Source organism: Parasteatoda tepidariorum, chromosome 1, assembly GCF_043381705.1.
Source record: "Parasteatoda tepidariorum isolate YZ-2023 chromosome 1, CAS_Ptep_4.0, whole genome shotgun sequence".
Lineage (NCBI taxonomy): Eukaryota > Metazoa > Arthropoda > Arachnida > Araneae > Theridiidae > Parasteatoda > Parasteatoda tepidariorum.
In genome coordinates this window covers 7,055,113-7,076,655 of record NC_092204.1, presented here as the reverse complement: position 1 = coordinate 7,076,655, position 21,543 = coordinate 7,055,113, and the positions used below count along the sequence as shown (strand labels likewise).

Below are 21,543 nucleotides of genomic sequence, written 5' to 3'. Positions count from 1 at the left end.
ACGTCACTGGTTCTAGAATCCAATGTGGGCCAAAATTAATAAAATATAAATAGACATTTTAACAGTTTTAAATATGAAGAATCCGAGTTACGCAATGATGTTATAGTAAAAAGAATATCGATTTTTTTTTCAGACTAACAAACTGGTATTCGTCACATTAAGGATTTTTTTTTCTTTCAAAAGAAATCATCAATCATTTTTCTCATCAAAATTATTCAAATTATATACTAATTTCAATTTAATTACAAATTTTGTAAGTTAATTTAGTGAATGATATCATTATGTTCCATTTTCGAGTTTCATCAATGTAAGCTTTATATATTTTATAAAAAATTCATTAAAAATTACACATTTTACATTTAATCCTTAAATTAACTATATTTTCTGAAGAATTTAACAAAATAGCTTTTTGCTTCTGAAAATAAACATTGGTAAAATAAATAGGTACATACGGCTGGAAATTGATTTAAGAAAATATATAATAACAATAATAATGATGTGTAAAAGAACAACGTTATAGAGAACTACAAATAAAATTACTTACTAATTAATTCTATCATTATTCTATGATGTTCAACATTTTAATCCATTTTTTAAGCAAACTATTTTTTCTTTCTTAAAACAATACTAACTACTTGCAAATAATACAAATTAATCCTGTCATTATTCAATGATGTTCAACACTTTAGTCCATTTTTTAAGCAAACAATTTTTTCCCTCTCAAAATAATAATAATGATAATAATAATAACTACTTACCAATCAATCCTATCATTATTCAATGATGTTCAACATTTTAATCCATTTTTTTTAGCGAACGATTTTTTTTCCCTCTTAAAAATTTTTGTCAGACACAAATTGCGTAACGGCCTTAACCGCGTGGAAAAGTCATCGGTGAAGAAAAGAAACGAACTACAAAACAAACGATATTTTTCAAAATCTTACTGCTTCTTTGTTGTTGTTGAAATAACTTGTGCGAGAGAAAGTGAAGAGGACAGGAAGTTGAACCGGAATGAGGAAGCGACCTAGAGGAAACGACGATGAGTAAGCACGTGGGTTGGTAAAGGAAGTGGAATGAGAAGCTTGCCTTCTCTAATAACGTAATCCTAATCACAGTTATCTCTTGAAACGAAGGGCAGATTACAACTTTGTTTTGAGGGGAGGAAGGGGTTGTGAACAGTGAATCTTGTCTCTTACGAAAGAAAGTGTTTTGATTGTGCCTTTAGGCTGAGCCTGAGTAGATGGTTTTGCGAGAGAGAAAAGATGCCGAGAAACAGTGTCAGGGGTACAACCTCAAATATTTTTTTGTTTTTGTTTTTTTAGTTGATTTAGTTTAAAGAAGGGGCAAGGGAGTCGTAGCTATTGCTTCCGTCTTTAAATTAAAGCTCAGTTTTCGTGATCAGTGCTGTTAGAAAGGCAATGTAACAGTAGGAAAATATTAGGTGGTAAATATTTAAGCGAGATAAACTCGTTTATTGCAAGCCTCTCCAATTAGAACAAAAATTTCTTAATAAATGGCTATTTTAGTGTTAAAAAGCTTATGAAAAAAACTCTGCAGTTTCGTGCAAAATTAAAAACTGCTCTGGAGCATCAGACGGAAATTTTTTTGCATTTGAACTTTGTTTCTTTACTAGAACAGAACTTTAAAAGTAGTTGCCAGAAATCATTACAAAACTACGGGTTTTCTCTTCTTATTTTTTTAATATACTACACAACGTCTTTTAAGAAGTATAGTTTGTCTACGGTAAGAACTCCCCCCAGCCACAAAGTCTGAGGCAACCTGCTGCTATGGAAACAAGAATAGCGCATTTCAGGGAGGGTAGCTTCTCTCCACTCTAGGGTTAAAACAATAGACCGAAGAAAAAGATTCCAAAACCAGTCCTAAACAGTGACCTCACACCCCTACTTTTTATTTTATAACCGTCGTTGAACAGCCGACCCAATTTTTTGGGTTTACGACTACTAATGTTCAACTATGTAGCCTTGTAATTTTGAACCCAATCCAGCTGACAAGAGAACTCTTGGATCAAGTATTGAGAGAAATTTGCCTTCGTGCTTGACTTTTTTTATGAAACTAAAACGCATTTGCGTTACATGGAGAGGAAGACCACGAGAACATCCCAAGGTTAGCCTGACGGCAAAGGGACTCTAACCCATGATCCGTCTACCGCTGAGGATATTTCACGTTAGCACTGCTATCGGTGCAAGCCGGATGCGGAATTCGTATCGACCAGCCATCGCCGGGATCGAATCCCGGTTAACCTCATTGGAAGGCGAACGCTCTATCCCCTGAGCCATCGCGGCTCTTCGCATCCCTACTTGAAATAGTTATACCTCGTTACCATAGTCACCTCCACGGGTCCAGACGAATGGCTAGGGGAGTTCTTACTTTAGACAAACTATAGCGCACTACACTACAAACTACGAAAAAAAGTCACGATAACAGTAGTTTCGCTACTTGTAGCGCGCTACTTCCGACCACTGGTTGTACCACCATGCTATTTTAAATTGTATAATGTGTCTGTTATATTATTATTTTCCTCTATCATACTTCTATAAAATTTAAAAGAAATTTTGTTTTCAGTGTTAAAATTATCATGCAGGGCTGTAATCAATCGGGTAAATTATTTTTTAGCTATTTCATTATAAAATATTGAGCATTAGATACTTACTAAAGCTAACACAGAAGTAAAAAAAAATATTCCTATCATACAACACTTAGATAAGCCTAACTATACACCCACTTTATTCTTAAAATTCTATGTAGATCTGTTCTCTAGCAACAGTTTATCGGGGGTACGAGTTCTTATGCGAGATATCTTGCAACAAATTAAAATATCAAAAATTTTTATTTAAAAACAAAGCTAGCCATGAAAATTTACGATTGCGTATTTTTTAATTAGCTACTTTTTGCAGAGTTAACAGTTAATAATTAGTGGTGTCAACAGCCATTTGAGATTTTTAACTTTTGTGCAATTTTTTATAGTAAAAAATGCACTCATTTTTTTTATTAGTGGTACACAGCGTTACGAAAAGTGTAGAAAGGGTACACAAAAGTCACAAGTTTGGGAAACACTGCTCTACCAGTTTGAACCAAAATTAATGCTTGTTTTTTATAATAGAAGGAAGTTCATCAGCAGCTTAAGCTAGCATACTGGACAAGTTGATCATAAACAGATAATTTGTAAACATTAAACTTTATCAGTTTCTAAAACTGAAATATAAATGCTTGCTGCTATTTAAATTTTAAAGGAGAAAATACGTGTTTTTTAACATATATATACCCACTTTCCCCCATGTACCAATTTTACCTCATCTGACGCTACACATTAGGATTCGCTACTTTACCTTTAAGAAGGCAAAATAAATAAACTCTATCGAAAATTAACTAATCGTTATTGAGGAAGGTGGGATGGAAAACAAAGAATATTTGATTGCCGGAGAAAACGGAGGAAGCTTGAAAGGCAATTATCTGAAACGCTAACTAACTGGGTTTTCTCACAAGTGATTCAACAGCATAGTTTTTATTTCTTCTTGAATTAAATATTACTTTAGAGCAGTTAGAACGGGACTAGATTTTAAAAAGACACTTTTTTTTCTTTCAAACATACTAAAAAGACAAGAGAGTAGAAGAGAAAGTTTTATTTTTGTCTAGTCTAAAATAATAAAACGTAAGGCGCATCTACTTCTTAAAAACATGGGGGAAATTTTCAACGGCGATGGCAGTTTATTTATCACGAACGTGATGCTCTCTACGTTTTTCGTTTTGACAAAAACAAAAACTTCCGCCTTTTTTGTCTATTAGAAAAACGTCTTTTTCAAAATGTTTACTGCCTTCTTTTTAGTTCTGTGCCCGTTAGTTAAAACCGCTAAGTGGTCGAAAAGTTTAACTGGCAATAAAATGGAGACTAATTTCCGTACAGCACTTAGGCAACGATTGATTTGTACGGTCATGAAACGCGGAATATTTGTTGAAATTTGAGCACTCTAGTTCATCGGAATAGGGTCAAAATTTTGCTTGAAGATAAATTCAGATTGACGGTAAAATAGGATATAGTTTCTGCTAGTAGAGGCTAGGAAAGGATTTAAATTAACAAAAATATGAAATACTTAGATTGTGATTGCAGAAGTCAAGTCTAAAATTCATATTAGGGAAAAACTACAAGATATAGATCATGTGACATCTCCTAAAATATTCATAGCACATAGATACTGTTAATAGCTTCTCAGTTAGTTTGGGCCAGTAATTGTAATTTAGCACAATACAAAATGTAAACATTAAAAGAAAAATGTATATAAATAACATTAAAAAAATAATGGTTCGTACATAATTTAAATTGACATTAAATATTTTATTTTATAACCGACGTTGAACAGCCTTCGTTGAACAGAAGTGTTCTTTGGTGTACGACTATCAATGATCAACTATGTAACCTTGTAATTTCAACTTCTGGATTAAATTTTGGGACAAACTATATCCTTTGTGGAGATTATTATTTTTTTTTTTGCGTTCAGTGGAGTGGAAAACCACGGAAACCTAACGTAGTATCGTCAGTATGAGGATTCTAGCCACAGAACCGTCTCGAGATACTGAGAAGTTAGAGAACTTATAAGACGATAACTTTTCGTTAACTCACGGAACTTTCGATGTTATTTTTGCTGTTAATTTTTTCTTATTTTCTTGTTCATAAGCCATTGAAGAAAAGAAAAAAAAATTTCGTTCTAAAATTGTTTCAAAACAGTTTAACATAAACAAAAAAAAAATTGCAATCGCTTTACTATGATTACTGGTTACCCAATGGTCAAATGTTTTTTTTTTCTCCTGGATTGACTCTGATAAACCCCACATTTGAAATCATGGGTAGCAAAAACTGTCTCAATTGATATTTATCGTCGGATTGGTTTTCAAATCCTGCCTATGTACGTGTTTCAAGACGTCACAAAATACTTATCCTTCTTTAGTATTCATATTTATGTTAAAATCACGGTCAAGACAGTAATTATAAGTTAATAATAAAAAGAATATAAAAATACATAAAATTATTATGTAAATGCATTAAAAATGCCTGCTGATGAAAATATAAAAGAAAAAAAAGAACTTACCAACTTAATGCATAACAAAATTAAGAGTGAAAAAAAAAAAAAAGAATTCTAAAGAAATTTTCAAACAGCAGCGGTCGCCATAGCAACGCATGCAATGACGACGCATGCGCACTGCTTACTATTACTCTTGAACACAGTTGAAAAATGTGAAGACGTTCAAATATGGTGCGTATGCCATCAAACCCAAAATAACACCCATTTTCCCAATGGGTAATAAAAATTCTTGCGACTCTCTTTTCAAAGTTTTTATGACTGGTTGATATTTAAATAGGTATTTTAACTTATTAATGTTTTACAATGATTAAACATTAAACAAAGTTATATTTACTTTCATTATACAGAAAATGTCCGTATAATATATGCAATTAAAATGAATACAAAATTGTAAAACATTATTACGAATTAATTTTTTGTGTTTTTCTAAATTATCTCTTTGGCGAAAATTATTAATCGAGTTTTTATAGAATCCAAAAATTAAATAGAAATATTGGATAAAGGGGTTAATCGAATTATTATTTTTTTTTTACCAAAATTGTTTAAAACAAGTTAGAATATAAATTTCCGAGTTCAAAACATGCTGTTTGCTGCTATGAAGCAAAAGTAATGCAAAACGATACTAAAATACTTCCAACAGTAAGAAATATTTGTCTTTAAAAATTATTACATTATGTTGGAAAAAATTACATTGTGGATGAATTAAATCAAATATTTACTAACTACAACCATAAACTGGCCGTCCTCATATCGCCGACAATTATTTCGTCAACACGATCATTTCAGCGGTAGTTTATTTCGACAATACGATCACTTCGCCGACAGATCACATTGCAAAACCGACAATTACTTCGTTAACACGATCATTTCACACCGGCAGTTTATTTTTCTGACAGGATAACTTCACCGACTGATCACATCGCAGAACCATTCAGCGACAGTTTCTTTCGCAGACACGATCATTTAGCCGACTGTTCATTTCACCGACTCGATCTGATCATGTCGGCAAAGTGGCATCGGTGATATGATGTCACAAAAATGGTTGGCCTTTTAAACTAACAATAATAATAAAATTTCATTGAAATCACAGAGTTTCAATTGTTGAAAAAGATCCTTAATTGGTTAATATACTACTTATATAAAAGTGATAAAAAATATGTTATTTTGATAAAAAATAAACTATTTGAAATGGATGTATTTAAAAAAAAAATTTACTTAAAAAGAAAGAAATAGCTTTCTTACGGATATGAAATAAAATAATTTTAAGTTTTGGAAAATTAGTGTGGCGACAATTTGCCTCCTCTAACGAAGTCACGCTTATGCTAATTCATATTGATTAATATATAACACACCTCTTCTCACTGTGACCAACTTAACGATAGACATTTACTAATCACATTTCAACCATAGTATTTTCTTCTTCTTCAGATTTTGTTTTAATTGATGGAAAGAGAATAAAAACTGGTACAAACAATCAACATACCTTTTGAAAACATATCCTTCGTTAAAGAGAGTAATTTTCTCAACCTTTAATAAAGGAGCCACACTAACCTCAAAACGTCGGGCTGAATTCAAAAGAAAAAGTATTGTGTAAGAGATCATGTAAGTAGTTCCGGTCCGTGGTAGTAGATTTCCTTTTTCTTAGAACGGCACAAAAACAGGATGCCTTTTTAACCAACAGTTATCTACGTACGTCATCTCGCTTCGGGCATTTTGGGAAGAATTAAATATATTTCATTTATTATCGTTTTAGTACTGCAATTTTTTTTTTATCTGGTTGTGCCTTTTTTATCGTCTGCTAGAAAGATTTCATTCTACTTATAGTGATAGGAATGGCTCACAGAAAAGGCGTATTATAAGAGGTTTAAGAGTTGGGAAGTGAACAGGAATTATGGAGAATAACTTTACTTAGAATTAATTCATCCGAGAAAGGAATTGATATTCTGACAACCAATCGCCGCTTAGAACTATCAGGGAAGAAAAGATTTGGAAAAATTATTGATTTGATTGTAGCTCACTACAATCCGAAATAGTAAAATAATCGTTTTCTACATTAATTATTTATATTATCAATGTAAAGAGCACGGTTTAATCATAACCATCCGAGTAATCAGGGGACAACACAAAAACACCGGATAAATAGTTTGATATTTTGGAATTCAATAATTCAAGACGTTTTTAATTTTTCTAAATTATATTCGTTCATTGGTTTTTTTCGTCGTCTCATGAGATAACGCTTTTTGAGAATTATGTGTTATTTTCATATTTGTTGTGAGTTAGCAATAATTATTCAATGACTATTAGGACGTCAAGTTTAGCCTATCTTTAGACAGTGTCCTCTATACTAATTCCGAAAAAGGCGCAAAACGTTAGTACGAAAAAAAAGCCAGTTTTGTGAAAATGAAAAACGTTCGTAATTTAATTTTTTTTACCTTTAAACTGCGACTTTTTTTCTTCTATTTTCCTTGCAGAAAGAGCTTCAAAAAACTGTTAAGGAAAAAAAAAGCTTTTAATGGCCACAATAAATATAATCTTTATATTAACTTAATTTTTCTGTCCTTAAAATTAAGACACATTGAAGTAAATTATATACAAAATTTATAACGCTTGTGTTTGAGCCGCGATGGCTCAGGGGATAGAGCGTTCGCCTTCCAATGAGGTGATACGCGGTTCGATCACAGCGATGGCTGGTTGATCCGGCTTGCACCGACCACAGTGCTGACGTGAAATATCCTCAGTGGTAGACGAATCATGGGTTAAAGTCTCCTTGCCGTCGGTCTAGCCGTGGGAAGTTCACGTGGTCTTCCTCTCCATGCAACGCAAATGCGGGTTAGTTTCATCAAAAAGTCCTTCACGAACGCAAATTTCTCCCAATACTTAATCCAGGAGTTCTTTTGTCGTCTGGATTGCGTTCAAAATTTCACGGCTACGCAATTAAACAAGTCCTAAACCCAACAATTGGGTCGGTTGTTCAACAACGGTTATATATATACATAAAAAAAGCTCGTGTTTAATATTTTAAAAATCAAAAAATATTTGAAATTTTTTACACTTTGAAAAAAAATTATACAAAACAATTTTTGTAAAATAAAATACAAAAAATAAATTTATAACGACAGGTTTCTAATTTTATCAAAACATTAATTTTATAATTTTCATAGCATAAATTATTTTAATATTCAAATGAATCTTTGAATTACATTTATTTTGAGCATGATTTGGTTAAAGAAAATATATATAGCACAATAAATAAATGCAAAAAGAAAAAAAACGAAGAAAATTAATAAAAATCCGGGCAAAAAAGATTTAATTTCCTTTTTCTACATTTCGTTATCATAAGATTTATTATTTATTGAATAGAATTAAAGCAAATCATTTCCGCAACAGCCCTTTGTGGAACAGGTTAAGTCTCCAAAATGTGGTGAATATTGCTCACAAACAGCCTTTACTTCCCAGCCAGACAAACTGATAACGAACGATCTGAAGTTGGGTGGGTTTCATGCCACCACTACGGATGGAACCCTAGTTCTTCACCACAGTTCAATGCTTCATTAACCAATTGTAGCTGTTTGACTAGAATAATTAAGTATAAAGTCATTAAATCAGTAATAGTACAGTGAAACCTCCAGGAAAGATCACCTCTGTGTAGCGACTGCCTCTATTTATGACCACTTTTGGGAGGCATGGTATTGTTTTCCAAAGACTTGAAGAAAATCTTTAGGAGAGATCATTACCTCCTCCAGAGACCGCCCAAACCTCTACAGCAAATGCGGAAAAGGTCAAATATAGAAACACAAAAAAATATCAAAATAAAAAATATTAACAAAACAAATAAATAAATTCAAATGCATTCAAAATATTTGTAAATAGCTCTTAGACAGTGAGGTTTTTTTCTTATTTTTTAGATGACTTCTGCTATCAATGATTGTTTTTAGAGCTGAAAATTGAAATTCGAAAAAAAAAAGTTTTTTTTTGAAAAATATGCATCAGTTTCAAGTAAACCTCTTCTCATTTTTTTAAAAAACTAATTTTTATGTTACAAAATCAATTGTAAACTTAAACTAAAAACATAAATAATTGTTTAAAATAGTTCTATCTTTCGTAATTGATAAATTTGTTTTTACACATAGCAGTTAAGCTCATTTTTATTGATGCTAAATTTTATTCATTGATAGTTTGTCTACGGTAACAACTCCCCCACCACAAAGTCGGAGGCCGTCTGCTGCCATGAAAACAACAATAGCGAATTTCAGGGAGGGCAGCTTCTTGTCACTCTAGGGCTAACACAATAGACCGGAAAAAAAGATTCCACTTCCTTCTCCGACAAGAGCCAAAACCTCTCCTAAACAGTGACTCCACACCCTTACTTGAAATAGTCATACTTTGTTACCATAGTCACCGCCACAGGTTCAGACGAATGGCTAGGGGAGTTCTTACTTTAGACCAGTGTTTCCCAAAATGTGGTATGCGTACCCTCAGGGGTACTGGAACAGTTTAGTGGGGGTACGCATTCTTATGCGAAATATCTTGCAACAAACGAAAATTACAAAAAAATTTATTTAAAAACAAAGCTAGCCATGAAAATTTACGATAACGTATTTTTCTATTGGCTATTTTTTGCAGTGTTAACAGTTAATAATTAGTGATGTCAACAGCTAATTGTGTTTATTAACTTTTGTGCAATTTTTTATAGTAAAAAATACATTTATTTTTTTTATTAAGGGTACACAGCGTTACAAAAAATTTAGAAAGGGTACACAAAAGTCAATAGTTTGGGAAACCCTGCTTCAGACAAACTATATCTGGCTTTTATCACACCAACACAAGTGCTTTTTCCGCACCAAGAAAATTATACTAACTAAAATGAAAATTGTTTGCGAAAAATTACGTATTTTTGATGAAGGAGCCCTAGGAACGACCAATCTCCAACAACCCTCACTTTACTCTGGAATAGAGAGTGGTCGCTCCCGAAAGGTTTCACGGTATATTGGTGAAAATATAGTATTATCAACAAAAGAAATATTTTTTATTGAAGCTAATGAGTTACAAACTTATTAATGATTTGGACCAATTTTAAATTTCATTCAGTAAAATAGAAATTATCCCCTCCCAACAACATAAATTTGCAATACCTTCTAGGGTCAGTTCCGGGGAACAGAATATGTCCAACTGCACGAACAAGGTTTAAAAGAAATTCATGTGTCATGGGGATGTTTTGGGTCGAATTAAAAAAAAGAAAATGACAAATTTTCTGTTATGTTAAATGTATCACAAATATATTTATATATCAATTTGTTAATTTATTAGATTAAATTCATTAAGTCAATGAGTAGGACCTTAAATTCAGTTTGAATAATTATTATTTTAATTTCTTAGTTTTAAACATATGCTAGTTTATTTTAGAATTCTGTATCCATTTTCTTTAGAATTCCTTTCTTTGTTGAAGAAAAAATTACTATTAAAATTTTGATACATTACTTTCGAAAAATATTTTTTAAGATAATTTTAACTATATCATGCTGCATAGCCAGATTTTTCAACAAAAAATAAGCACCCTTAAAGCACTCAAAAAATATTTTTAATCACTTTCCCCCCCCAAAAAGTTATAATAATAATAATTAGGATCTGTGCAATAACAAAAATTATTTTTTCTACCGTTTAAAGTTTATATAGAAGTTATGTATAAACATAAAAATCAATAAAATTTAGAAACATTTTCAGAAATTTTACATAATCACGATAAAATAAATAGTTTCCGATGAATATTGCAGAGAAAATTGTGAAAATCATGCATTTTAGAATAACAATCAATGCGACAAAGAAAAAATCTCTTTTTAAATGATAGAAAATAAAGCTCTTTTCATAAACACCAAATAAAAAAAAGCACCTTTAAGGACTTTTAAAAAACGTAAATCAAAAATAAGCACCTTTTAAAAATGCTACGCACCCTGTATAATATATACATACATATATATATATAATTGTTTTCCCTAAGCGTTTTTAGAAGGGTGGCCCACCCCAATTTGATATATATTTTTATCATTGTTTATAGCATAATTTTTCCTTAAATGAGAAAGAAAGAGATTTTCAGTTTTAAAGTTTTGTTAATAGAATTACGTAAATTTATATTCTTGTCACTGAACTTTTCATTTATCTTTAATATTTTTATTGATAATTTCTTTTTCTTTATCTACTTAAAAGCTGATATTCTAAAACACCTTTATTTTCTTATTGACATTCTTATGGCATAACATTTTTCTAGTGTATGAAAAACTAAGACTTTTGAATGAAATAAGTCAGAGCAAAATATTATTCTCACATTATGTTTTCTCTCCCTTGCTGAATTTGTTAAATTTTTTTCTTATCTTTAGTAACTTAGATAGTTATATAATACAAATAATTAATATTTCTACTTTTTATTATTTTTTTTTTGTGGTCATGGATAACAAGAATTTTTTTTCAATTTTTATTCAGGTGTTTCGCTTTTCCTGAAAAATATAGTGGTATTATAAATTGATATTTCAATGCTCAAATATCCAGAATTTGTTGATTCCCATACATCCTGGGGAGTTGAGCATTTATCATAACATTAAGAATTTAATAATACTAAAGAAATTTAACAATGAACTTTCATAAGATCTGATATTAATGAGACATCATCAAATTCTGTGACAAGAATTACTCTACCATGATATAATGTATTATCTAAATTTAAAATGGAACTAGTTGCATCTTTACTCCTTAAAAAACAGATAACCGCTTCAGTAGGTTGATCGTGATCAGAGAATTGGTTTTGGATTATTATTTTGAAAGGGTTATAATCAGAAAACATTTCTTTAAGTTCTTCGTTAGTAGTTCCATCAGGAAAATTAACAATTGAGACAAAGCTGAATTTTTCTCCTTTGCGTTGCTGCCTTTGGCATGTTGACGCTGCGGACGAGCATGGCGAAAAGGATCTAAATGAGCCAGTTTCAGAACATGAAGCTTCACTTATAACGGAATCAGCCGTTTCATATCTTTCTCTAGTGGCAACACCATTTTTTGGATTAATGAGATTTTGGTCAATTTGATTGGAAGTGTCTACAGCTCCTTTGGCAGAAGACAATCGAGAAGGCTTTCGCGGTTGACGATAATTCGAGTTTGAAGACCCTTGATGACCCTCGGAAGGTACCTCTTTGTTAGCGGCGTAGCTCTCGTAACTTGTGTCTTCTCTCTCACATTGATCAATTACTTCTTGCAATTCATCATCGGAAGCTCGAACAATCAAGTTCCTACCACAAACATCAATACCGTTCAAGGCAAAAACGACTTCGATGACCTGTTCTTGATCTTGGCATAAAATGAAGGAATAGCATTTCCGAGCTTTTCGTAAGGATCTCAGAAGCACCAGTCCTTCAAAATCCTCAAAGATATCGAGTATATCTTCATCGGAAAGTGTGTTGGGATAATTTCCCACGTAAACCACATTGGCCATAAGTAAAATAGAGAGAGGAAAAGCAGACAATAAAAACTACATTACAAACAATTTATACTTTTGATGTTGTCTTTTTAAAACATTAACGTTTAGAAAGCATGAAATTAAATTTCCATAATAATTGATAATATACATTGCTTCTCATAGATTATACTTAAATCAAAATGTGTTTATAGCTTGTATAGTGAATTGCAAAAATGAGACACCTAAAGAGCTTTTCTTACTGCATGGTATTTTTTCGAATGAGAACCTGATTGATAAGTTCTTCCTGAGTGAATATTTTTCACTAATCCGGTTTGCAACGAGAATGGTTCCTTGAAAATTTGCTACCGTAGAAGAACAAATCAAGTTCACAACAATAACTAACACTTTCATTTTATTATTTTCGCGCGCGATTTTCATTTTCTTTTCATTATAGTTCCTGTATTGTGTTTGTATAAGCTTAAAAATAATAAACTTTAATTTGCAGCAATGAATGGAAATATTAGGTATTTATCTCTTATTAGTACCTTTCCTCATCATACTCAATTTTTCTGTTGTTTTAATCAAGATGGAAAATTGTCCTTTTGTGAATAGAGTTTTAACTATTTGTAATTCTTTCCAGGCATGATGAATACCAGTATCTGGATCAAATTCGTTTAATTTTAGAAAAAGGAAACATTAAAGATGACAGAACTGGTACTGGCACCAAGTCTTATTTTGGTACGCAAGCTCGTTACAGCTTGCGGAATGGTACGAATAAATATTGGTATTTTTTACATTACTTAAAATTGATGAAATTTCATTTTATTTGTGTGTTTTACTGATTCTTTCGTGTTATTAATATATATATATATTTTTAACATCTTCTTACTTTTTATGTATGAATTATTGATTCATATTCTAACAATGACTACTTTATTTTATTAAAAAATAATTTTATTTGAGAATATTTCCATATTCTACTGAGTCTTGGCAGCAACTACCTTGAAGTTGCCAAAACTGGATTGTATGTTGTGCGTCCCTCAATCCTCTTCTAGGCTCCTATATATTATTAATGAAAGCATGTTTTCATTATTGGTGGTAAATAAGTTGCATTTATAATAGAAACTTTATTTACTTTCAAATTTTGGTGTATTTTTGTTATCATATTATTTAAAATGCATGTTTTTCTAAATAAGATATTGGCCTGCAGAAATAAAGTAGAAAAAGTAATTATTTGTTTGTTTAAGTAATTAATATTAGGTGTTTGTCTTGCATATTTTTATTTTATAATGCATTTTTCCAAGCTCTTTTAAATATGCTATAAAATGTTAATTTATATGCTCAAAAGCTTCTGCAGATTTATTTGCTCCAAAAAATTTTTTTTCTGTTCCATCACAATACCAGTTGCAAATTACTTCATTTCTCAAAAACATATTTTTTTTATTAATGTTACAAATAAGAGATTTTTAAAATTTCATTTGATTATTAGTTCATATTAAATCTTATCCACTAACAGCATAAAGTAATAGCTACATATTTTAAAATTGTAAAAAGTTTTATATATCTATATTTTCCATGTCCATGTTTATATATTTTCCAAGAAAGGGTTTTAACGAAGAGCATTTTGTAGGTGTATTTCCTCTAATTACAACTAAGAAAGTGTTCTGGAGAGCTATTTGTGAAGAACTTTTATGGTTTGTGTCTGGAAGTACAAATGCAAATGTTTTAAAGGAGAAGGGCATACATATTTGGGACGGAAACAGTTCTAAAGAATATATGGCTTCAATCAACTTATCTTATCCTGAAGAAGGTGAGTCGTTTTATCAGCTTTTTATCGTATTGAGAGAAAAAAGCTCTTATTGACAAGAGAAAAAAATTGTTGTAATATATTTCTTGTTTAGGTGAATATAAATTTTAATGTTGAATGCTTTGGAGCTGAACGGAATAAAAAAAATTTTCTTAAAAAAAAATAAAACTTGATGAAAATTTTGAATTGCAAATTTGAGTCATCACTTTTTAATGTGCTCAATTTGCTCAGATACAATTTAAGTCTATTCACTTTTTCTATTGCCTTTTCAAGGGTTATTGCTACAAAAGTCTACATGATTTTAATAAAACCTATTTTTAGTACGATATTATGGTGCGTGAATTTCGAATTGGAATAATCACTTGTAATATACACAGTCAAACCTCGACATTTCGATCTTGAAGGGAGACGGGCAAAAATTTGAGATATCGAAAATCACATGTTATCGATGGAAGAATAAAGAAAAATGCTCTTTACATACCTAATTTACCTTTCCATATTTAATCTAAAAACACTTTTTACACTTTCATTTGAAAAAAGATTAAATTGTTTGCTTTAGAGATGTGTAAGAAAGTTTGTCGATAACACTTTCTAAGTGGACTACAGCTTTAAATGTGTCCTCTGACATATTCGGATGCCGCTCAATAAATCTCCTTACAGTGTCCACTGCAGAANACAAATTCAATTTTAGAAAAAACGGTAGTTTCACAAAATACTTTTTCTTAAAATTTTATTTTTGCATCCCTTAAGAAGCCTTAAATCCATGTTTTTACCACATTTTTGTGTTGATTTTTAAATATAATTTTTAATTTTTCACAAATTATGTCTAAATTTTCACAAAATAGGTACCTCTCAGAAAAACCTAGACAGACCCCTGATAACACTTTCTAAGTGGACTACAGCTTTAAATGTGTCTGTCCTCTGACATATTCGGATGCCGCTCAATAAATCTCCTTGCAGTGTCCACAGCAGAAAGTGCTTGTTTGTTAGTAACATTGGGCTGTAAATCTTCGATTTCCTCATCCTCTCCTTCAGATAGTTCACAAGAAGCTTTTTCATTTGAGCGATGATATCATTGTCATCCCACTGACCACACACTGTTATGCATCATCTATGTTTACAAAGTCATGAAATTCCATGTCATCAAGCTTCACGAGTTCAGTCAATCTGTTCCAATCATTTTCGGAAAGAAAATCTGCACTATTTATGGAGAGAAAAAATTCAAGTTATCGAGGGATTAGAAAAAAAAATTCGTGAAATCAAGTTTTTTTTAACATTGAGTGTATAGGAATTTGAAGGGAATTTTTTTTCTTCGAGATATCGAAAAATTCGCGAAATCGAGGTTCGAGTTAGCGAGGTTCGACTGTATATATATATACATTTGCTAAATCAATTATTAATAAAAGGGAAAATTTTGTACAAAAAGTATGTTTTTTTTAATGAAAAAGTATTTTTTTTAATGTATTCTAGTAATTAAAAGTATTTAATTTTCAGCAATTATACAAGATTTTTGCGCTGTAAAAATTTTGTGCTAGAATATTAAAACTTATTTAAAAATTATCATCTAATTACCAACTTGACTAAATGGATCATGGCATATGGCAATTAGGTCATTTAATGAAATTTGAATCATATTAAAAAAATTTTGTTCTTATTTAAACTACTATTTTAATGTTTTAGACAACTAAAATTAACTGTTTTGGTAATTTTTTTCTGTGGCAACACTGAAAATTAGAAAATTATTGGAATATTTTTCATATTTATTTCAAATTCTCTCTTTGATTTTTTTTAAAAATCTTTTCTCATGATGTCTCAAGATCATTTTTATCTTTCACTGTGTATATAAATATGTATTTGATTGTAAATGTATTAATTACGTAGGAGACTTAGGGCCTGTGTATGGATTTCAATGGCGGCATTTTGGCGCAGATTATACCCATATGAGTAAAGATTATTCTAAGGAAGGAATAGATCAGTTGAAATACATAATTAATATGATAAAAGAAAAGCCACATGATAGAAGAATGATTCTGTCAGCTTGGAATCCACCAGGTATATTAATTTCTTAAGTAATATTCATATTTTTTTTTATTATGGATCATTTCTTCTTTTTTTTATAGTAATTTTTAATTGCATGTTTATATTAAAAAATTTTAAGTCTTTTTATTGATTTTTAATTGGAATTTTTTTAAAAATGTTTCTTGCTGCTGAAATGTGTTAGTTTTGTCAAAGAAAAAAAAAAAAGAAAAGAAGAATCTTTCCTTTTAGAATTATATGAAAAATAATTTTATGTATGAAAAATGATTTAATGTATAAATAGATGAATTGACTGATTTTTTTTATTCTTATCAGTGTTATTTTTGTATGCTATAGGTATTTATTGAACTATATTGACTCAATGGTTAAGGCACTAAACTGCAATTGTGAAAAACTGAGGTTCGCAAAGTGAAAAAGATATCACCCTGAATAACTTTCATTCTAATGATCACAAAGTGTTAATTTTAATGATTCCTTCGATTACAAAACCAGAGACCAAAACGTACTTTTTCTGAATGAACATATATAGATTTTTTTACAAATGGATTCCTGACCGTCAAAATAGTGAGGCAGTCAAATTTTCGAAAAGATTTCATCATAAATTGGGTGCTAAAAAGCTATATATTTTTGGCGATAGCTCCAAGAAACCGGTCAAGCAAAATTGCTGCCACAAATGAATAATTTAAGATACCCTTAGTTTATTTCAAGAGAGCAATGCCTAATTCACTCCATCAGACAAAAAAAATCAAATTATGTTATGTGATTACTTGGAGAGGGTTTATTTATTAATTGTTAATAGAGAAATATCTCAGTTTCTAGGCAATAGATGATTTTTCAGCTGATTTCTGACCATTAAGCAAAGATTTTTTTCTTATTAATCACCTGTGAAAAGAAAATTTGAATCAATTTATAAATTATTTATGGTTCATCTAACATTATTTGAGTTTTTTATGTTTTTACACCAGAATCTTCCCAAAATTTTATTTATACATCATCTGATTTTTGTAAATATAAATAGTTGTGATGATGCTTTTTTGCCATTTTTCAGATCTATCAAAAATGGCACTTCCACCATGTCACTGCTTAGCTCAGTTCTGCAATGGAGAATTATCTTGTCAAATGTATCAAAGGTCAGCAGATATGGTAATATTTTATTCTGCTTTAATATTTTATTTTATCCTTGCATATTATAGGTGTCTAGCCTGACTTACTTTTAATAACTACTAAAAGAATGTATAAGCACAGTAGACACTAGAGTATCTTCAAAGTACAGATATACAGTACTGGTGCAATTTTGTTAATTCCTAACAGCATAATATTAAGTATTCCTTCATAAATTTCTTTTCACTCTTGTACTAAATTTTTATGCGAATTCATTCAGTAACCAATCTAGTAAAGAAAGAGAGAACTTATTTTGTATTGCACTATTCTACAGTTTATTATTGGAAAATAATTTTAAGAATTTGAAAACTCTTCTAAAGATTTCAATTTGTAATTTTATGCTGCAACAAACCTTTTTTGGTGGTTATATCCACTGATTTCTATGTAATTTTTAAAATTCTGATATTTTTAAAATGAAACAATTAAGACACATGAATCTAGAATAACGCTCATGAGTCATATACACTCAAGAGTCACAAGTTGGGGAGCTGTCATTAATGTCGATAAATTTGTTATTGTATGTTATAAGTCAATGCAATTCTTTTTAAATGAAAAATGACATTATTGACAGACACTCTCAATTAAAATTGCTTTAAGATTACAGGAATGTTTAATGAATAATTTGTTTCCAGGGTCTAGGAGTACCTTTTAATATTGCTAGCTACTCACTACTTACCTACATGATTGCACATGTAACAAATCTGAAGCCTGGAGATTTTGTCCACACCATTGGAGATGCTCACATATATCTCGATCATATTGATGCTCTTACTGAACAGGTAATGCCATTGTTATTAAATGCATTATTACATGGTGAGTAGCATTTTTAAAAAGTGCTTAAAGGTGCTTATTTTCGACTTTAATTTTTTAAAAGCCCTTAAAAGTGCTTTTTTTCATTGGGTGTTTTTAAAAAGTGCTAATTTTCCCTTTTCGAAAATGAGGTTTTTTTCTTTACCATGTCAATTTTCGCCATGTATTATGCTAAAGCGTGCTTTTTACATTGTTCTATTCCACCTTTTCACAATTCATTTCGGTGTTCTGTCGGTCCATAGCGTACGGAAACGCCAATCATTTTACATGTTTCATAAAATATTTGTGAGTCCACATGTGCGTATAAGGCCCTAGGTTTGATGAGATTCTTGCACTCTCATGTGCAACTCTGCTGCATTTTGCAAGATACTCTCAATTTCAGGCTTCATTTTCCACCCTCTGAAATTGAACCGAAAAATCTCTTGATCTTTTTATAATGGCTAATATAATCAGGAAAAGAGTTCTTTGACAAAAATTGGTTATTTTATCATAATCGTGAAAATTGAAAATTGTTTTGCATTTTATTAATGTATATAGAGCTTAAAAATATTTTTTTAGTGCTTAAAAAGTACTTAAAAGGTGCTTATTTTTTGTTGAAAGATTTAACTACGTACCCTGTAGCCCTCAATATCCAATATATAATAAAGAAACAAAATTTTGTTTCGTTTCTGCAGGAGTACTGAAGCTTTTTAAATATGTTTGTAGTGAAAATTTTGCTAAAATACACAACAAACAAAAATACTGAATATATTTCCTGTAGCCTAAATATTAGGTTATGGAAGGGAGTGGTTGATCTGTATAGTTTTATTGTAGAAATAATATTTTAATATAGAAATTATTCAATACTAATTTAAGAAAACTTGAAGAGCATAATTGCTCTGTGTAACCACAAAAGTTATGTATTTAGCCTTATAATTTTTAGTGCAGTACCAGAATTCTTTTCAATATTGAATTACTCCAAATAAACATACCAAGAGCATATGACTATCAGGGGGAGACAGAAATCCCAAATAAAATTATCACTTATCACAGCCTTTTAACAGAAAGTGATAGAAAGAAAATATTCAAACAACTGTCTTCAGTAGCTTTCTCGTTCATTTTACAAGTTGCTAAAATGCCCTTGCCTGCCTCATGGGAGTCTTAACTTGCAACAATTAAATTCACTTTCAAAGCGTGAAGGTGTATATGTTGAGTGGAATTATGAAGTAATATAAAAGCATAGTTAAAGTATTTAGTTCTTTTTATTATTTATGTTAGCTTACAGTTATTTATGTTAGTTCTTTTTAATTATGTTAGCAAAAATGGATATTTTTGAATTGTTTATTGAAAATATTAATTAATAGTTAAATGCAATGAAATACTTTGGAATAGTTTAGTTAATTTCAATCAGGGGCTTAAAATATTATTCAAAGTACTCTTTTAACGAATCAGAAAAAAAAAAGTAATTTAAGCCTCAAAGCTTTTTTTTTTTGTGAGAAAAACTTTTAAAACTTTTTTTTTTCAACTTTGGCTCTAAAGAAGAAAATTTGATAATAGTAACTTATTTATTAAAAAACAGGGTGCTTAGCATTTTTGAAAAATGTGCTGAAAGGCGCTATCTTTCGCTATTTTCTATCTTTTAAAAAGAGATTTTTTTCTTTGCAGTGTTGATAGTCGTTCTAAATTACAAAAAATACATGATTTTCACAATTTTCTCTGTAATATTTATCAGAAACTAGTTATTTTATGATTATGTAAAGTTATTGAATTTTATTGATTTTATGTTTATAAATTAAGAATTTTAAACGATAGAAAAAGAATTATTTTTATTAATGCACAGATCCTAGTTATGATTTTTGTTTTGTTTTTGGAAAGTGATTAAAAATATTTTTTAAGTGCTTAAAAAGTACTTAAAAGGTGCTTATTTTTTGTTGAAAAATCTGGCTTCGCACTCTGAAAAATTAAAACTTTTGTGGATACAATAAGTTATTAAATTGAATCTTCATATTGTACTATATAATCTAATGTTCATAAATGTTTGCAGAGATGAATATGACTGCAAACATTTTAACTTTTAGTGCATAACGTTTTGGATTGATGTATTTAATGTTTGTTTGTTTTTTCAGCTGAAAAGGGAGCCTAAACCCTTTCCAAAGTTAAAGATAAAGCGTGAGGTGAAAGAAATAGATGAATTTAAATATGACGACTTTGAAATTATTGGATATGAGCATCACCCTCCTATAAAAATGAAAATGTCTGTATGATTTCTATTCAGTTATCTGAATTCTTAATTATTCAGTTATTATACAAGTTTACAAAATGAAATGCAGTGTTTTTCAGCAGATGTCACATCATTCCAGGTTACTCTTTTGTTTATGAAATCTGAATGAATCTGACAGCATTATTTTATACAGGTTAGAAATAACTGAAATTTACTCTTTAATTGTGGAGCTATATGAGCGTGTACTGAAAACTCCAGCAATGTACTCTTTATTAGACTCGGGAAAGTATACTTCCCAACAAGTTCATTAATTTTTAAATGTCGATTGGAAGCTATTTTACCACCTGTCATTTATGCGGGCATCAGCTGATAACTTCAAAACATGAATGCCACTCTTCACTCCTGGGGACAGATATCAAGTCTTGCGAAAAAATCAGTAGATTTTGTTTCATTTGCTTTTTCTCTATTTGTTTTTAATATTGAAATTTCTGTTAATAAAAATGTAGAATAATAATGTTAATAAAAATGTGAATCTTCCTTAAAAATGTAAAAAATATTTTCTGTTAAATAAAAATTACATTTTAATATAAACATTGTTAATTATAATTATTGGGAAATGATCAATTAATGAAAATGAGATTGAACTTCAATGCCTGCTTGCTATTTTATCTAAATTTTCTTGTTTTTATTTTCCCTCAGCGTTTTAAAATGCTGGTCAAAGTTAAATTGAGATTTTCTTTTTAAAAATGTTTAGGGATAGGACAAAAATTACATTCAGTGGTTGCTGTAAAAAGATGTACAAGGTTAGCTGTTATTTTTTTTTATCTTGTTTGCTGTAAAAAATAAATTAATTGAGTGAAGAAAAAATTAGATAATTGATTTAATGAACGAGTCCTTATCATAGAAAGGCAAATTTTGGAGTATAAATTTTTCTGGAAATTCAAATAACTCTAGATTGTGTTAATTGGTCAAAAAAGTAATTTCAGTCTTAAAA

The 21,543-nt window shown here is 30.1% G+C and overlaps 2 protein-coding genes across 4 annotated transcripts in view; one reads left to right on the top strand and one right to left on the bottom strand.

Moving 5' to 3' along the window:
- LOC107440448 (anterior open) overlaps nucleotides 1-6,770 on the bottom strand; it is a 69,361-nt gene extending 62,591 nt beyond the window's left edge. Inside the window, exon 1 of one of the 3 annotated variants that reach the window (XM_043044874.2) lies at nucleotides 6,648-6,770. The gene's annotated coding sequence lies outside the window, so the exon portion shown is untranslated. Of the gene's footprint in view, nucleotides 1-758; nucleotides 1,230-6,579 lie in introns of those variants that run through there. The other 2 variants (XM_043044871.2, XM_043044872.2) reach the window with 2 other exon arrangements.
- Nucleotides 6,771-12,899: 6,129 nt separating this feature from the next.
- On the top strand, nucleotides 12,900-21,140 carry LOC107442738 (Thymidylate synthase). Its single transcript, XM_016056374.4, has 7 exons — nucleotides 12,900-13,058; nucleotides 13,175-13,302; nucleotides 14,165-14,344; nucleotides 16,223-16,393; nucleotides 17,427-17,521; nucleotides 18,172-18,318; nucleotides 20,455-21,140. Exons 1-7 carry the CDS (start codon nucleotides 13,042-13,044, stop codon nucleotides 20,590-20,592), a joined length of 876 nt encoding a protein of 291 aa, XP_015911860.2. The 5' UTR covers nucleotides 12,900-13,041; the 3' UTR covers nucleotides 20,593-21,140.
- The last annotated feature ends 403 nt before the right edge of the window (nucleotides 21,141-21,543 follow it).

Excerpts from the sequence above, each read along its gene's own strand:
- LOC107442738 (XM_016056374.4), top strand. Across the intron at positions 14,345-16,222 it reads CTTATCTTATCCTGAAGAAG|GAGACTTAGGGCCTGTGTAT; the intron begins GTGAGTCGTTTT and ends TTAATTACGTAG. Across the intron at positions 16,394-17,426 it reads GTCAGCTTGGAATCCACCAG|ATCTATCAAAAATGGCACTT; the intron begins GTATATTAATTT and ends GCCATTTTTCAG.